At 46.9% G+C, this 16,186-nt stretch overlaps 2 protein-coding genes across 2 annotated transcripts in view; both read left to right on the top strand.

Annotated features, from left to right (window-relative positions):
- Nucleotides 1-2: 2 nt before the first annotated feature.
- On the top strand, nucleotides 3-4,943 carry LOC120065856 (synaptotagmin-1-like). Its single transcript, XM_039016903.1, has 9 exons — nucleotides 3-23; nucleotides 1,842-1,986; nucleotides 2,216-2,388; nucleotides 2,637-2,759; nucleotides 2,951-3,118; nucleotides 3,225-3,392; nucleotides 3,623-3,740; nucleotides 3,837-3,970; nucleotides 4,574-4,943. The coding sequence occupies exons 1-9, from the start codon at nucleotides 3-5 to the stop codon at nucleotides 4,778-4,780; spliced, it is 1,257 nt and encodes a 418-aa protein (XP_038872831.1). The 3' UTR covers nucleotides 4,781-4,943.
- Nucleotides 4,944-5,580: 637 nt separating this feature from the next.
- Nucleotides 5,581-16,186, top strand: part of LOC120065857 (otogelin-like protein) — a 54,986-nt gene continuing 44,380 nt past the window's right edge. Inside the window, exons 1-20 of the mRNA XM_039016904.1 lie at nucleotides 5,581-5,687; nucleotides 6,696-6,738; nucleotides 6,955-7,000; nucleotides 7,381-7,459; nucleotides 7,599-7,691; nucleotides 8,514-8,790; nucleotides 9,223-9,428; nucleotides 10,000-10,124; nucleotides 10,330-10,436; nucleotides 11,075-11,181; nucleotides 11,272-11,397; nucleotides 11,484-11,592; nucleotides 11,797-11,843; nucleotides 12,056-12,201; nucleotides 14,417-14,549; nucleotides 14,724-14,901; nucleotides 15,043-15,167; nucleotides 15,269-15,478; nucleotides 15,671-15,839; nucleotides 15,987-16,061. Of these exons, the coding sequence (XP_038872832.1) occupies nucleotides 5,603-5,687; nucleotides 6,696-6,738; nucleotides 6,955-7,000; nucleotides 7,381-7,459; nucleotides 7,599-7,691; nucleotides 8,514-8,790; nucleotides 9,223-9,428; nucleotides 10,000-10,124; nucleotides 10,330-10,436; nucleotides 11,075-11,181; nucleotides 11,272-11,397; nucleotides 11,484-11,592; nucleotides 11,797-11,843; nucleotides 12,056-12,201; nucleotides 14,417-14,549; nucleotides 14,724-14,901; nucleotides 15,043-15,167; nucleotides 15,269-15,478; nucleotides 15,671-15,839; nucleotides 15,987-16,061 (2,486 nt within the window). The 5' untranslated portion in view covers nucleotides 5,581-5,602. The remainder of the gene's footprint in view (nucleotides 5,688-6,695; nucleotides 6,739-6,954; nucleotides 7,001-7,380; nucleotides 7,460-7,598; nucleotides 7,692-8,513; nucleotides 8,791-9,222; nucleotides 9,429-9,999; nucleotides 10,125-10,329; nucleotides 10,437-11,074; nucleotides 11,182-11,271; nucleotides 11,398-11,483; nucleotides 11,593-11,796; nucleotides 11,844-12,055; nucleotides 12,202-14,416; nucleotides 14,550-14,723; nucleotides 14,902-15,042; nucleotides 15,168-15,268; nucleotides 15,479-15,670; nucleotides 15,840-15,986; nucleotides 16,062-16,186) is intronic.

Here is a 16,186-nt window from a genome sequence, read left to right on the forward strand (position 1 = left end):
CCATGTCCAATGTCCCAGCGAAGGTGACCTGTAAGGGTGCAGCAGAGGTCACAAGGGGCAGGGCTTAGATTAGAGGGACTCAACCCCCTGGGACCCACCCCATCAGACAGCATACATATCCCCATACTAATACACACACGTTCACACAGCCAACCAGAGATGCCCTCTCTCTCCTTTCTCTCTTGCTCTCTCTCTCTCATTCCCTCTTTCCTGTCATACCTGTGCTCCTTGTCTCAGAGACTCTGCTGAATGAACAGAAGGTTAAAACAAACAACAAGAAGCTTCCACCCCTCCTCACCTCCCATCCTCTTTCCTGATCCTCTCCTCATCCTGTCATCTCTCTCTCTCTCTCTCGCTCTCTCTTTTTGTGTGTGTACCTGAGAGTCATACCTCTCTCCACCCTGCAGCCAGTCAGAACCAAGGCCAGGACATACACACAAAGGTAAGACTCCCTCTCGCCTCTCTATCTCTCTCTTTCTCTCCCAAGATGTGGTCAGTGATTGTGGTTGAGGTGACAGGTGTGGTTGGGTTAGGGTTATAATGTTGGGTTAATGTTAGATTACAGTCGGTCAGGGTTACAATGTTGGTTTAGGGATAGATATATGTTAGGGTTACAATGTTGGGCTAGGGTTAGATATATGTTAGGATTACAATGTTGGGTTAGGGTTAGATATATGTTAGGGTTACAATGTTGGGTTAGGGTTAGATATTTGACTGTGGATCAGGGTTAATGTCATTTCCAGTTTTGGTTGTAAATGAGGGGATATCAGAACCATCTACAGTATGTTATCTTCAACTTAACTCTTTATTTAATCAGGCAGGTCTAACTTCTTATTTATAGTGAGGACCTAAGAGAGTGGGTTAGAGTGAGTGACAGAGTTTAGCCATGATGGAACGAACTCGTTATAAGACAATACACTGTGGAAGTGACTTGTCATGCACTTGTAGTATGTACCTATTAGTAGCATAGCATGCTGAAGACAAGCAAAGCATCCTAAATAAATCCAAAGTGATTTTCTTCCTGATTAGCAACAGTGATTAGTGTAGTTGTGTCTCTAGTGATGATATGATGATGTCAATGTCATTACGTATTACATTTAAAATATACATATATTGTCACGTGTTGTTTTACACTAGTTATAGAATGCTAGACTGTCTTCATTGAATATTTTCTGCTAACATTGATGATGGTTAAGAGCTGAGTGAGTCAGTTTCTCAGACTCAGATCTGAAAAACATAGAAGGGGAGGGATCAAGGTGAAGGGGTAGGATGTGAATTGGGACCGTCCCTACTCTGGACTAAAAACATTCTCACCTCCTCTCTCCAGAGATCAGACACTCATGATGTCCTTTCTCTGTCCCCCTCTCTTCCTCCACACCTCCCCCCCATGTGTTGTGTTGTCAGCAGGTTTGACAGGGGACAGGGTTGTGTATCTTATGTACAGCAGGCCTTAGTGCTAGACCAGCAGAAACACAAGAGGCCATCTGACACACACACACACACACACAACTATGACCACTCTATAACACATACGGCTGGATGTTTCTCAAAACTTGGTGCTGATCATTAATATGCAGTATTCCACACTAGTTTGTAATAAGTGTCTATTTGAAAAGTTTGTCATTTTTGTCCAGATATCTGGAATGTTGCAGTACTGTGAGTTACTGTTAAATGAACAATCTGTAATTTAAAAAGCCTGCCCTGCCACTTGGTTTGGCATTCTGAAGGATGGGGCTGGGAAATCTAACCACTCACTCAAATTTAAAGACAGAGCTAGTTTGGATGCAAAAATTGAAATTTTTTGAAAGACTTTCCTACTCTCTGTGTCTTTTTCTCTCTAGGTGATGACAAGTAGTCGTAAGGCCACCCCGGCACAGCCCAGCCCCTCACACCTGTTAATCAACCCCAATGCCTCAGCAACCCCAGAACCTGGGCCCGGAGGCCACACCTCCACAAAGTTTATGAGCGAGTTGCACTCCCTCCACAGTGAGTAACAACCGATCAGGGGTGGGTTTCTAGAGCCTTCGTAGCACTAAGTTCATTTTTAGAACCAAGTTAAAGTGCAGTTGAAGTACTCAACTGAGAAATAAAATACTCTCACAAGCTAGTGAAACCCTCCTGTGTTATGTCAAATATTTGCTATTAATGTATTATTAACTGTGTGTGTGTGTGTGTGTGTGCGTGCGTGCGTGCGTGCGTGCGTGCGTGCGTGCAGTGCCCTCATGGGCTATAGGAGCTCTATGCGTGGTGAGTGTGTGTCTGGTGTTGTCATGCTGTTTGTGTGTCTGGAGGAAATGTCTGAAGAAGAAAGACAAAGACACAGAGAAGGAGAAGAAGGGCAAGAACGGCTTGAACATGGACACTGAGCTGGAGGGAGGCAACTCTGAGGTATACATACACACACATTGCAGAGTATCAACTCCCTGTGGAGCGCTGCACAGAAACGTTTAATAAAAAGCGCGGCTTAATACAACTGAGGCTGTGTATGTCTCTGCTGGTTACTGAGTATCAGGTTTCACCTATATGTGTATGTGTGTATGTGTGTGTGTGTGTGTGTGTGTGTGTGTGTGTGTGTGTGTGTGTGTGTGTGTGTGTGTGTGTGTGTGTGTGTGTGTGTGTGTGTGTGTCCCCTGTAGCCCCTGAAGGATGAGGGTGACACAGAGACCGGATTGACTGGCAGGGAGGAGGAGGAGCCTAAAGAGGAAGTGAAGTTGGGCAGACTGGAGTTCTCAATGGACTACAACTTCACAGAGAACACGGTGAAGACTCCTTGTTTCAATCCCTGCTCTAACACATCTGATTCAGCTAACCAAGTGGAACAGCAGATTAACCAGTCTGAGGAACAACAAATCACTCCATCAGAGACATGATATAGATGTGGGTAAATTCTCTCTCCCTCTTTCCTCACCGTCTCCTCACCCTACCCTCTACCCCCCTTCCCTGTCTGTAGATGGTAGTAGGTATCCTGCAGGCCTGTGATCTCCCTGCCATGGACGTCGGGGGAAGTTCAGACCCGTATGTTAAACTCTACCTTTTGCCAGACAAGAAGAGGAAGTTTGAGACTAAAGTCCACAGGAAGACACTCAACCCAACCTTCAATGAGACTTTCACCTTCAAGGTACACCTAATTCCTGACCTCTGACCTCTAACACTGACTCCACATTCAACAAAGTGTTTGTGTGTGTATGTGTGTGTGTGTGTGCATACTATATGTGTGTGTGTAGGTACCGTACAGTGAACTGGGAGGCAGGACTCTGGTGATGACAGTGTATGACTTTGACCGTTTCTCTAAACACGACGCTATTGGAGCGCTACGAGTACCAATGAGCAGCCTGGACTTCAGTCAGATGACACAGGAGTGGCGGGAACTGAAGAAGGCAGAGAAAGAGGAGGTGAGAATGGAGAAATTAAGAATATAGATAGAGTGAAAAAAAGAGATGGAAGATATATATTTATAAATAGGAAAGAAAGTCACAAAGTTACAAATCCTTTAACTCCACAAAATTAAACAAAGAATTCACAGAAGGAAAGAAGAAAACAAAAATGTCAGTATTCCCCCTCCCATACCTCTCACCCCCTCTCTCCCTCTCCCTTCCCCACTCCCCTTTCTCTCTCTCTCCAGTCAGAGCGTCTGGGTGATATCTGTCTTTCTCTGAGGTACGTTCCTACAGCAGGGAAACTAAGCATTGTCGTCCTCGAGGCCAAAAACCTAAAGAAGATGGACGTAGGAGGACTATCAGGTGAGCTGAGGGGCGCTGTGTATGTGTGGTGTGTGTTGTATGTGTTGGTGTGTGTGTGTGTGTGTGTGTTAGGCTAATTTCTGTCTCCTCTGTCAGACCCCTATGTAAAGATCCACCTTCTGCAGAATGGAAAGAGACTGAAGAAGAAGAAAACCAGCATCAAGAAGAACACTCTCAACCCTTACTACAATGAGTCCTTCAGCTTCGAGGTGCCTTTCGAACAGATACAGGTACACTCAAACCCCACCACACACACACTCTCTATCTCTCAACCCTTACTACAATGAGTCCTTCAGCTTCGAGGTGCCTTTCGAACAGATACAGGTATGCTCTCTCACCACACACACACACTCTCTATCTCTCATCCCTTACTACAATGAGTCCTTCAGCTTCGAGGTGCCCTTCGAACAGATACAGGTATGCTCTCTCACCACACACACACACTCTCTATCTCTCAACCCTTACTACAATGAGTCCTTCAGCTTCGAGGTGCCTTTCGAACAGATACAGGTATGCTCTCTCACCACACACACACACTCTCTATCTCTCAACCCTTACTACAATGAGTCCTTCAGCTTCGAGGTGCCCTTCGAACAGATACAGGTATGCTCTCTCACCACACACACACACTCTCTATCTCTCAACCCTTACTACAATGAGTCCTTCAGCTTCGAGGTGCCCTTCGAACAGATACAGGTATGCTCTCTCACCACACAAAAACACGCACAAACACACACGCACTCTCTATCTCTTATCACTTACTACAATGAATCATTCCTCATTGGTGCCCTTCGAACATAGGTTTGTGTCTGTGTTTGTGTTTGTGTGTGTAGAAGGTGCAGGTAGCAGTGACAGTGTTGGACTATGATAAGATTGGGAAGAATGACGCTATCGGGAAGGTTTTTCTAGGCGGAGCCAGCAGCGGCACAGAGCTCCGTCATTGGTCAGACATGCTGGCCAACCCCCGCCGGCCCATTGCTCAATGGCACGGCCTCAAAGCAGAGGATGAAGTCAACGCTGAGCTGGCTGCCAGGAAGTGATCCCTGTCACATCCCAGGCAGCTCTCTTTAGAAGACTACTTTATATTGATGCATACTGACTTTGCCCTTCTACTCCTACCCACTTATAAACTCCCAAACCCTGATACCCATCCACCATTCATGACCCCCCCAAACCCCCTCCTCTACTGTGTAAAGTATTTAAGACACATTACTATCTGGGACCTTAGCATGTATATATCATGATAATACTGTGAAACATGTACATTATACTATGTTATTAAACATTCTAAGATTGTTGCTCTTGTAAATCTTCACTCACATCAGATACACATCACTGGCCAGCAGAGGGAGTCAGTCTTACACACACACACACACACACACACACACACACACACACACACACACACACACATATATACACATATATATATATATAACGCACAGACACACACGATCTCATTTATAATTTAATTAAAGTTGAATTACTGAAAATCATACAGATTGAACCTTAAAGTAGGACTAGATATAAAATCCAAAGTAGGCCTACATTATTCAGTTATTGCATTTGTAATGTCCTAATCTCAGATAATCTATCTACTTCAGTTAGGCCACTATTTTCCTGCGCATCGAGAGTTGCGGTATTTCCGTCTTTTCAGTTGGTTTGATGTCACCTGTTTGGTACAAAAACTATGCACACACACACACACACACCCAACACCTGCGCGCAAGAGCACTCATCCATCTGAGGGGCTCGCTCAACTTCCTCTGTGTGCGTGGATGTTAACCGCGGGAAGCTCGGAACGAAAAGAGATCACTACTCCCCAGTCTGTCCACTGAAATATTCCGTTAACCTCCCGGTGGATGAACTCTGAGATGAACCGTCCGCGGAGAGTCAAACTGTTTCTTCTTTCGTGGTATTCAGTCCTCCAGCTGCTGACAGCACAAGGTGAGTCTCCCAACGACACGTGCGCATAATCCCTAATTCATAACTTTTACAGCTGATTCATTTATCCAGTGTTTCGGCGCTTTTGACATTTTAAATGTGTCATAGCCTACGTAACTTAATTTCAGAGACCAGCAATTTAGGATCTGCGCTATATCCGTGATCTCGATTAAAAAAGTTTATTGACGTTTGAACATGATAAAATTGCGGATAATTTTACTGTTGCTGTATGACATCTATTTTTTTGGCCCTCTTTAGTGACATTACTCGCATTATCAACCGACAATGTAGTTGTGTAAATACTTCTTATTTGTGCTGTTTAAATATGTGTAATACTGATTCTACTGATATGCAGGACTGGTTCTGCATTTGATATGTGTTGTGATAGTGATATGTGAGCCTGTACATTGTGATAGTGATATGTGAGCCTATACATTGTGATAGTGATATGTGAGCCTATACATTGTGATAGTGATATGTGAGCCTGTACATTGTGATAGTGATATGTGAGCCTATACATTGTGATAGTGATATGTGAGCCAGTACATTGTGATAGTGATATGTGAGCCTGTACATTGTGATATTGATATGTGAGCCTATACATTGCGATAGTGATATGTGAGCCTGTACATTGTGATATGTGAGCCTGTACATTGTGATAGTGATATGTGAGCCTATACATTGTGATAGTGATATGTGAGCCTGTACATTGTGATAGTGATATGTGAGCCTGTACATTGTGATAGTGATATGTGAGCCTGTACATTGTGATAGTGATATGTGAGCCTATACATTGTGATAGTGATATGTGAGCCTGTACATTGTGATAGTGATATGTGAGCCTGTACATTGTGATAGTGATATGTGAGCCTGTACATTGTGATAGTGATATGTGAGCCTGTACATTGTGATAGTGATATGTGAGCCTGTACATTGTGATAGTGATATGTGAACCTGTACATTGTGATAGTGATATGTGATGTTTTATTGATGGCATTTTCTTGTGTTTAGAAGCTCAGAGCCAATTGACAGAGACAGACGGAAGACTACAGAGGTGAGATAAGTGGATGAAAGGAAAAGAGAAACTCATCCCCTCCGGGGACTTATTCATTCAATGTCATGACCAAGCTGGTGTGTGTGTGTGTTTGGCCCTATTCAAGTGGTCTTAAGTGCTTTTAACTTCAGTTTGCATGTTTCTCTTCATAATGTACGTTTCTCTCCGTTGGTGCGGTGTGTGCGTGTGCTTGCGTGTGCGTGTGTGCGTGTGCAGGAGGGCTAATGCACTGCGGAGGAAACGGGATCTCCTAGGGGAGGAGGTAGGTACACTACACCTAAGAGAACCAGAGGTCAGGACTCACTCAACACACTGACCAGCACAAAGATGCCTTTGTAGGACACACACACACACACTGGGGCAACTACACAAACACACAAACAGGGCTAGAGATACACAGCGGTGTAGTGGAGGGTAAAGGCCACGTTTTTTTTGCACGGTTGTTACCCACATTTTACAGAAAAATAGCATTGAAAGTACAGATTGTTACTTTTTCCACCGCGACCGGCTACCTATTTCTTTACCACTACATCATTGGATACACACATACCACACACACTATACACACAGTGTGACAGATTCACAAACTGGGACTGGTAGGTATGTATGTGTGTGTGCTCATCAGTGCTCTCTCCTCTCCAGACATTCAGTCCTCTTCTCTCTGAAGCAACTCTACCTCGCAGTGTTCTACATAATTACACGGCCCGCGATGCCTCCTCAGGTAGACACACACACACAGGGTGAGGTTGGGTCAACGCGGCTACAGAAAAGCCTAAAAAGCAGTCTGTCTTGTAAAGAATCATTTGTTTTCAAAAGTCATTCCAGAGAAGATTGAGGAAAGACTGTGTGTGTTTTACCAGAGTACTGCGGCTGTCTGAATGGGGGCTGGTGTCAGGAGGGGGGTGTGTGTGACTGTGCACAGTTCCAGGCCCTCGGAGACCGCTGCCAGATCAGTGAGTAGCACACACACTCCACAATGCATGTCTCATTTGTGTGTGTGTGTGTGTGTGTGCGTGTGTGTGTGTGTGTGTGTGTGTGTGTGTGTGTGTGTGTGTATGTGTCTACATGAGGGTTAGACCGACACGTCAATCAACAATCATTAATAAGCTGCATTAAATTAATAACCACACACACACACATACACACTAGTCCATATAGTGTGTGATTAAGTCTGGAAGATTAGGGTTGAGTTTCTGTAGACTACATCAGAACTGGATCTAGTACAGCCTCTATACTAGTAGCTTGCCTGAGAATTTAATTAGTGCTTCCCTTGCCCAACTATGGTTGGTTTTGGTGGGTTTGGTGGCGCAACGGTAATATGAAGTGTTGCTGTTGTGTTCTTGTCCCGGGTGAGGAAGACAGGGACCAACTCTGTTACACACTGTTTCTGTTAACCAAATACCTACCTGGTTAAAGTACCACCACAGCACCACCACTGTTACACAGTGGGTCTAGTTGGCAGGTCTGGGAATAGTGCAGAGACAGGGGTTTCCTGGAACTGAGCAGCTTTTAGTGAGCTGGCACTGTGTGCAACCAACCTCTCCATAGCCTCCTACACACAAAGACATACCAGTGCACCTTCAAGCTGATTCATAGTTGAGATAAGCATACACAACTCTGTGTGTGTGTGTGTGTGTGTGCGTGCGTGCGTGCGTGCGTGCGTGCGTGCGTGCGTGCGTGCGTGCGTGCGTGCGTGCGTGCGTGCGTGCGTGCGTGCGTGCGTGCGTGCGTGCGTGCGTGCGTGCGTGCGTGCGTGCGTGCGTGCGTGCGTGTAGTTCCTAACCAGGGCCAGGACAGAGATGGGATATGCAGGTCTTGGGGTCAGTACCACTATGAGACATTCGATGGCAGCTACTTCTACTACCCTGGAACCTGCTCCTACATACTGGCCCAGGACTGCCGCTCAGCCACACCACAGTACACTGTGTGGGTCCATAACAGCCGTGTGTGTGAAGGCAGTGTGTACTCCTGTCCCAGGGCTCTCAGTCTCTTCTTCCCCAACGAGGAGGAGATCCACATCTCTGGATACCAAGTCCACCAGGGGGGTCGCAGGTTAGTAGGATATGGACAAATGTGTGTGTGTGTGTGTGAGTGCGTGCGTGCGTGTGTGTTTGTGCTTCGTAATGTGTGTGTGTGTAGGGCGGCAGGTAGCCTAGCAGTTAGAGCGTTGGTCCATTAACCGAAAGGTCGCTGGTTTGAATACCCAAGCTGACGAGGTGAAAAATCTGTCCATGTGCCCATGAGCCAGGCACTTAACCCTCATTTTGTCCAGGGGCGCCGTACTACTATGGCTGACCCTGTAAAACAATATGTTTCACTGCACGTATCTGGTGTATGTGACAATAAAGCATCGTCATTTTTTAAATAATAATCCATGTGTGTGTGTGTGTGTGTGTGTGTGTGTGTGTGTGTGTGTGTGTGTGTGTGTGTGTGTGTGTGTGTGTGTGTGTGTGTGTGTGTGTGTGTGTGTGTGTGTGTGTGTAGGCTGAGCCTACCCCAGACAATAGGAGGTGTGTTTATAGAGCGTCTGGCTGACTACCTGCTGGTGAAGAGCGTGTTTGGCTTCTCTCTGGCGTGGGACGGGGGGAGCGGAGTATATCTGAAGATGTCTGAACAGCACCACGGCACCCCCTGTGGCCTTTGTGGGAACTACAACAACCTGCCCAACGATGACCTCACCACAGCCCGCGGTGAGACACACACTTGCACACCTCATCAAAGCCCACTGTAAGACTGGACAGACGGGTCCGACCAGTCTCTTATCCTCCCTCCTCCATCCATCTCTTATCCTCTCTCTCAGCACCCAATCATCCCTCCATCACAACCCTTCTCCTCTCAGCACCACAGGGAACCATTATAGTTATTATTACTGAGGGGGAGGCCCTAGTCCTGTAACCTGAGAGGAGAGGAGAGCAGAGAGGAGAAATGGGCAGCAGGTTGCTTAGTGGTTAAGAGCGTTCGGCCAGTAACCGAAAGGTCACTGGTTCGAATCCCACTACTGACTAGGTACAAAATCTGTAGATGTGCCCTTGAGCAAGGCACTTAACCCTAATTGCTCCTGTAAATCATTCTGGATAAGAGTGTCTGCTAAATGACCTGAAGGTAAATGAGAAAAGATGGAACAGAGGAAACCAGAGGAGAGAGTAGTTCTTCTAATATACAGTTGTTCTATTATATTGGATTATAGTCAGGCATGTAGAGGGAGGAACCTTAACCGTGTGTACGTGTTTCGTGTGTGTGTGTGTGTGTGCCTGTGTGTAGGCGTGCAGACAGAGGAGCCAGCAATGTTTGCTAACAGCTGGTCAGTCGATCTGCCTCATGAGAGAGGCTGCCCTCTAGTGGACATAGACTTCACTGGACCCTGCCACTCTGAGTCTGACATGGACGTAAGACCTGTCTGTCTGTCTGTCTGTCTGTCTGTCTGTCTGTCTGTCTGTCTGTCTGTCTGTCTGTCTGGAACCCTGTTGCTTAAACCTGGCTTGTCCATGTACCTTTGTTATGTGTGCTTATTTCTGTGTTTTATTGTAATATGTTGATGTAAAAATGTCTGTGTGTGTGTGTGTGTGTGTGTGTGTGTGTGTGTGTGTGTAGGATGCCATAGAGAAGTGCAGTGCTCTCCTGTTCTTCCCCTTCCTGTCCTGTCATGAGAACATCGACCCAAACCCCTACTTGGCCAGCTGTGTCTCCGACCTCTGTGTGTAAGTCACTCCAGAGTATTCATGTGTCCTATAAGTCAGATGGTATTTGATTCCTCAATGTCGTCAGAGTGTTGTCTGGCTGTTCTCTGAGTGTTGTCTGACTGTTGTCTGTGGGTTATCTGAGTGTTGTCTGACTGTTGTCTGGGGGTTATCTGAGTGTTGTCTGACAGTTGTCTGGGGGTTATCTGAGTGTAGTCCGACTGTTGTCTGGGGGTTATCTGAGTGTGGTCCGACTGTTGTCTGGGGGTTATCTGAGTGTAGTCTGACTGTTATCTGAGATGTGTCTGACTGTTGTCTGGGGGTTATATGAGTGTTGTCTGACTGTTGTCTGGGGGTTATATGAGTGTTGTCTGACTGTTGTCTAGGGGTTATCTGAGTGTTGTCTGACTGTTGTCTGGGGTTTATCTGAGTGTTGTCTGACAGTTGTCTGGGGGTTATCTGAGTGTTGTCTGACAGTTGTCTGGGGGTTATCTGAGTTGAGTCTGACTGTTGTCTGTGGGTTATCTGAGTGTTGTCTGACTGTTGTCTGGGGGTTATCTGAGTGTTGTCTGACAGTTGTCTGGGGGTTATCTGAGTGTAGTCTGACTGTTGTCTGTGGGTTATCTGAGTGCAGTCTGACTGTTGTCTGCTGTAATTAGGTCAGATGAGGAGGAGACGTTTTGCCGTGCGCTGGTGGAGTACACACGAGCCTGCAGCCATGTAGGATACCCTGTACGAGAGTGGAGAGACAGCTTCCCATCCTGCAGTCAGTAATGTTACACTAACAACCCAAACCTTCAACTAACCTAGAGCTAACTTATTACTACAGTCAGTCTTTAATTTGACTGTTCCATAGATGATGGCTGTGAGGAGAGTTTTGTCCATAGAGACTGTATCAGCTGCTGCCCTCCCACCTGTACCTTTGATAAGGAGTGTCTAGGAACTAACCTGCACTGTCTGGATGGATGCTACTGCCCTGATGGTACACTCATACACTCATACACACACAGACACACAGACACAAACGCACACACTCCCTCTCACCCTCTGTGTGTCCGTCTGTCTCAGGGTTGATTCTGCAGAATGGGACTTGTATCGCTGTGTCTCAGTGTCCTTGTGTCTACCACGGCACCTCATACACACAGGGACACACTCTGGAGCAGGGCTGCAGTGTCTGGTGAGTGAGTGAGTGAGTGAGTGGGTGAGTGAGTGAGTGAGTGAGTGAGTGAGTGAGTGAGTGAGTGAGTGAGTGAGTGAGTGAGTGAGTGAGTGAGTGAGTGAGTGAGTGAGTGAGTGAGTGAGTGAGTGAGTGAGTGTGTGTGTGTGTGAGTGAGTGTGTGTGAGTGAGTGTGTGTGTCACTAACCTGTGGTGTGTTTACAGTGTGTGTATGGGGGGAGTGTGGAACTGCACGGACAACAACTGTACAGGTGAGCTGACCATGTCATACAGTATATTATCACAGCTCATTAGTGGGACGATACAATGTCTCTCTCTCTCTCTCTCTCGCTCTCTCTCTCTCTCTCTCTCTCTCTCTCTCTCTCTCTCTCTCTCTCTCTCTCTCTCTCTCTCTCTCTCTCTCTCTCTCTCTCTCTCTCTCTCTCTCTCTCTCTCTCTCTCTCTCTCTCTCTCTCTCTCTCAGCGGAGTGTTCAGTAGTAGGTGACGTGTTTGTGACATCGTTCGATGGGAGGATGTTCCTGCAGCCAGGGGAGTGTCAGTACGTCTTGGCCAAGAGCCGCAGCGGCAGTAGATTCACTGTTACACTGCAGTATACCACCTGCACAAAGGTAACACACACACACTGCAGTATACCACCTGCACAAAGGTAACACACACACACTGCAGTATACCACCTGCACAAAGGTAACACACACACACTGCAGTATACCACCTGCACAAAGGTAACACACACACACTGCAGTATACCACCTGCACAAAGGTAACACACACACACTGCAGTATACCACCTGCACAAAGGTAACACACACACACTGCAGTATACCACCTGCACCAAGGTAACACACACACACACACTGCAGTATACCACCTGCACAAAGGTAACACACACACACACACACACTGCAGTATACCACCTGCACAAAGGTAACACACACACACACTGCAGTATACCACCTGCACAAAAGTAACACACACACACACACACTGCAGTATACCACCTGCACAAAGGTAACACACACACACACACTGCAGTATACCACCTGCACAAAGGTAACACACACACACACTGCAGTATACCACCTGCACAAAGGTAACACACACACACACACTGCAGTATACCACCTGCACAAAGTTAACACACACACACTGCAGTATACCACCTGCACAAAGTTAACACACACACACAAACACTGCAGTATACCACCTGCACAAAGGTAACACACACACACACACTGCAGTATACCACCTGCACAAAGGTAACACACACACACACTGCAGTATACCACCTGCACAAAGTTAACACACACACTGCAGTATACCACCTGCACAAAGGTAACACACACACACACACACTGCAGTATACCACCTGCACAAAGGTAACACACACACACACACACTGCAGTATACCACCTGCACAAAGGTAACACACACACACACACACTGCAGTATACCACCTGCACAAAGGTAACACACACACACACACACACACTGCAGTATACCACCTGCACAAAGGTAACACACACACACACACTGCAGTATACCACCTGCACAAAGGTAACACACACACACACTGCAGTATACCACCTGCACAAAGGTAACACACACACACACTGCAGTATACCACCTGCACAAAGGTAACACACACACCCACTGCAGTATACCACCTGCACAAAGGTAACACACACACACACTGCAGTATACCACCTGCACAAAGTTAACACACACACACACACACACACTGCAGTATACCACCTGCACAAAGTTAACACACACACACACACACACTGCAGTATACCACCTGCACAAAGTTAACACACACACTGCAGTATACCACCTGCACAAAGGTAACACACACACACACACACTGCAGTATACCACCTGCACAAAGGTAACACACACACACACACACTGCAGTATACCACCTGCACAAAGGTAACACACACACACACACTGCAGTATACCACCTGCACAAAGGTAACACACACACACACACACACACACACACACTGCAGTATACCACCTGCACAAAGGTAACACACACACACACACTGCAGTATACCACCTGCACAAAGGTAACACACACACACACTGCAGTATACCACCTGCACAAAGGTAACACACACACCCACTGCAGTATACCACCTGCACAAAGGTAACACACACACACACTGCAGTATACCACCTGCACAAAGTTAACACACACACACACACACACACTGCAGTATACCACCTGCACAAAGTTAACACACACACACACATACTGCAGTATACCACCTGCACAAAGTTAACACACACACACACACACTGCAGTATACCACCTGCACAAAGGTAACACACACACACACTGCAGTATACCACCTGCACAAAGTTAACACACACACACACACTGCAGTATACCACCTGCACAAAGGTAACACACACACACACTGCAGTATACCACCTGCACAAAGGTAACACACGCACACACACTGCAGTATACCACCTGCACAAAGGTAACACACACACACACTGCAGTATACCACCTGCACAAAGGTAACACACACACACACTGCAGTATACCACCTGCACAAAGTTAACACACACACACACACTGCAGTATACCACCTGCACAAAGGTAACACACACACACTGCAGTATACCACCTGCACAAAGGTAACACACACACACACTGCAGTATACCACCTGCACAAAGTTAACACACACACACACACACACTGCAGTATACCACCTGCACAAAGGTAACACACACACACACACTGCAGTATACCACCTGCACAAAGGTAACACACATATACAGCCTGACGCACTTGTGTGTGTGTGTAGGCCCAGCAGCAGGTGTGTATCCAGTCAGTGACGGTGGTTCTGGATGAAGATGTTAATCACCAGGTGACTCTGACCCGAGAGGGGGAAGTGCTTATAGGGGTCAACCCCGCCCCCGCTTTGCCCTACACCGGTGGTATGATACAATAAACTTTATTGATTCCTTTAATAATACTCCTATGGTATGTAGAAGGATACGGATATGAATACCATCAAGTAGCATGTATAGAGAGAACAGTAACGGTTTCAACACACAGCTTTGCAGAACACCTTATTGTGCGTCTGACTTAATGTGTGTCTATGTGTGTAGATGTAGTTGAGGTACGGAGGTTAACGTCAGTGTTCGTCCAGCTGAGGACGTTGCTTGGACTGCGTCTGCAATATGATGGGCGTGGTGGGCGTGTCTATATACAGCTGGACAGCCAATGGCGCAGCAACACGCTGGGCCTTTGTGGAACCTTCAACGGAAACCTGCGGGATGACTTCCTGTAAGGAAACACTACTTCCTCTCATGCTGACTTCTGACTCCTATCAGTCGATGGGTTTTTGGCACTTTTATCTGAGGAAGTTGAGTAAAAGAGTATTACATTAAGAATATTCCTGAAATGTTGTCTGGCCTGTGTGTGTAGGTCTCCAGCAGGGATGATAGAGGGGACTCCCCAGCTCCATGCTAACTCCTGGAGGGTCTCATCTGCTTGCTCCGCCCCCGTCAACCAGCCCATCATTGACCCCTGTGAGATAAATCAGCACAACGGTAACCTCTGACCCCTGACCTCAAAACTCTAACCTGACCTCCATTTGTTTTCTTGTAATACCTCTCCACATATCGTCTCAAAAGCTGTGTGTGTGTTCCAGTGTTCTACGCCTCTCTGTGTGAGGTGTTGTTGGGCAGTGTGTTCTCTCCATGCCATGGTTACGTCAGTTCCAGTGTGTACCAGCAGCAGTGTCGCTACCAGGCCTGTCGCTGTGGTAACGCCTGTCTGTGTACGGCCCTGGCCCACTATGCCTATCTCTGCTCCAAACACAATGTTATTGTCAACTACAGGGCCCACGTCTCAGAGTGTGGTGAGTCTGTGTGGGGTGTCAGGGTATGATGTGTGTGTGTGTGTGTGTGTGTGTGTGTGTGTGTGTGTGTGTGTGTGTGTGTGTGTGTGTGTGTGTGTGTGTGTGTGTGTGTGTGTGTGTGTGTGTGTGTAATGGTGGTGTGCCTTGGGGGTGTGATGGAGGTGTGTAACTCAGATTTGTGTGTGTGTGTAGGGATGGTGTGTTTGGGTGGGATGCTGTACCAGTCCTGTGTGTCGTCCTGCGGCGGGTCCTGCCGCTCCCTCTCCAGCGGAGAGACCTGTAACCATGACGACTGTGCTGAGGGGTGTGGCTGCTCCGAGGGCAGTTACTACGACGACGTACGACAACGCTGCGTTCAGCCGTAAGACTTCACCACCCTACACATTATCGCCTAACATACACCATCATCTTGATCAAAGAACACATTATCATCATCATCGTTATCATTGTCAAACACATAACTTCCATCCGTCCTCTCCCCTCCTCTCTTCTCTCCTCCGTCTTTCAGGTCGCAGTGTCATTGTTACTCTATTGGAGGGGTGTCCCAGCCAGGGGAGGTGTCCTTCAGCGCCGCAGGCCCTTGGTAAGCAGCCCACACACACACACACACACACACACACACACACACACACACACACACACACACACACACACACACACACACACACACAGAGGTTATAGAGAGTTCACTTCACAGACATAAAACCC

The sequence above is a fragment of the Salvelinus namaycush genome, chromosome 21 (genome assembly GCF_016432855.1).
Source record: "Salvelinus namaycush isolate Seneca chromosome 21, SaNama_1.0, whole genome shotgun sequence".
NCBI classification, from domain to species: domain Eukaryota; kingdom Metazoa; phylum Chordata; class Actinopteri; order Salmoniformes; family Salmonidae; genus Salvelinus; species Salvelinus namaycush.

Coding starts and splice junctions, on each gene's coding strand:
- LOC120065856 (XM_039016903.1), top strand. CDS start 3: ATGTCCAATGTCCCAGCGAAG. Junction 2,760..2,950: donor ACAACTTCACAGAGAACACG/GTGAAGACTCCT, acceptor CCCTGTCTGTAG/ATGGTAGTAGGTATCCTGCA. Junction 3,741..3,836: donor GGACGTAGGAGGACTATCAG/GTGAGCTGAGGG, acceptor CTCCTCTGTCAG/ACCCCTATGTAAAGATCCAC.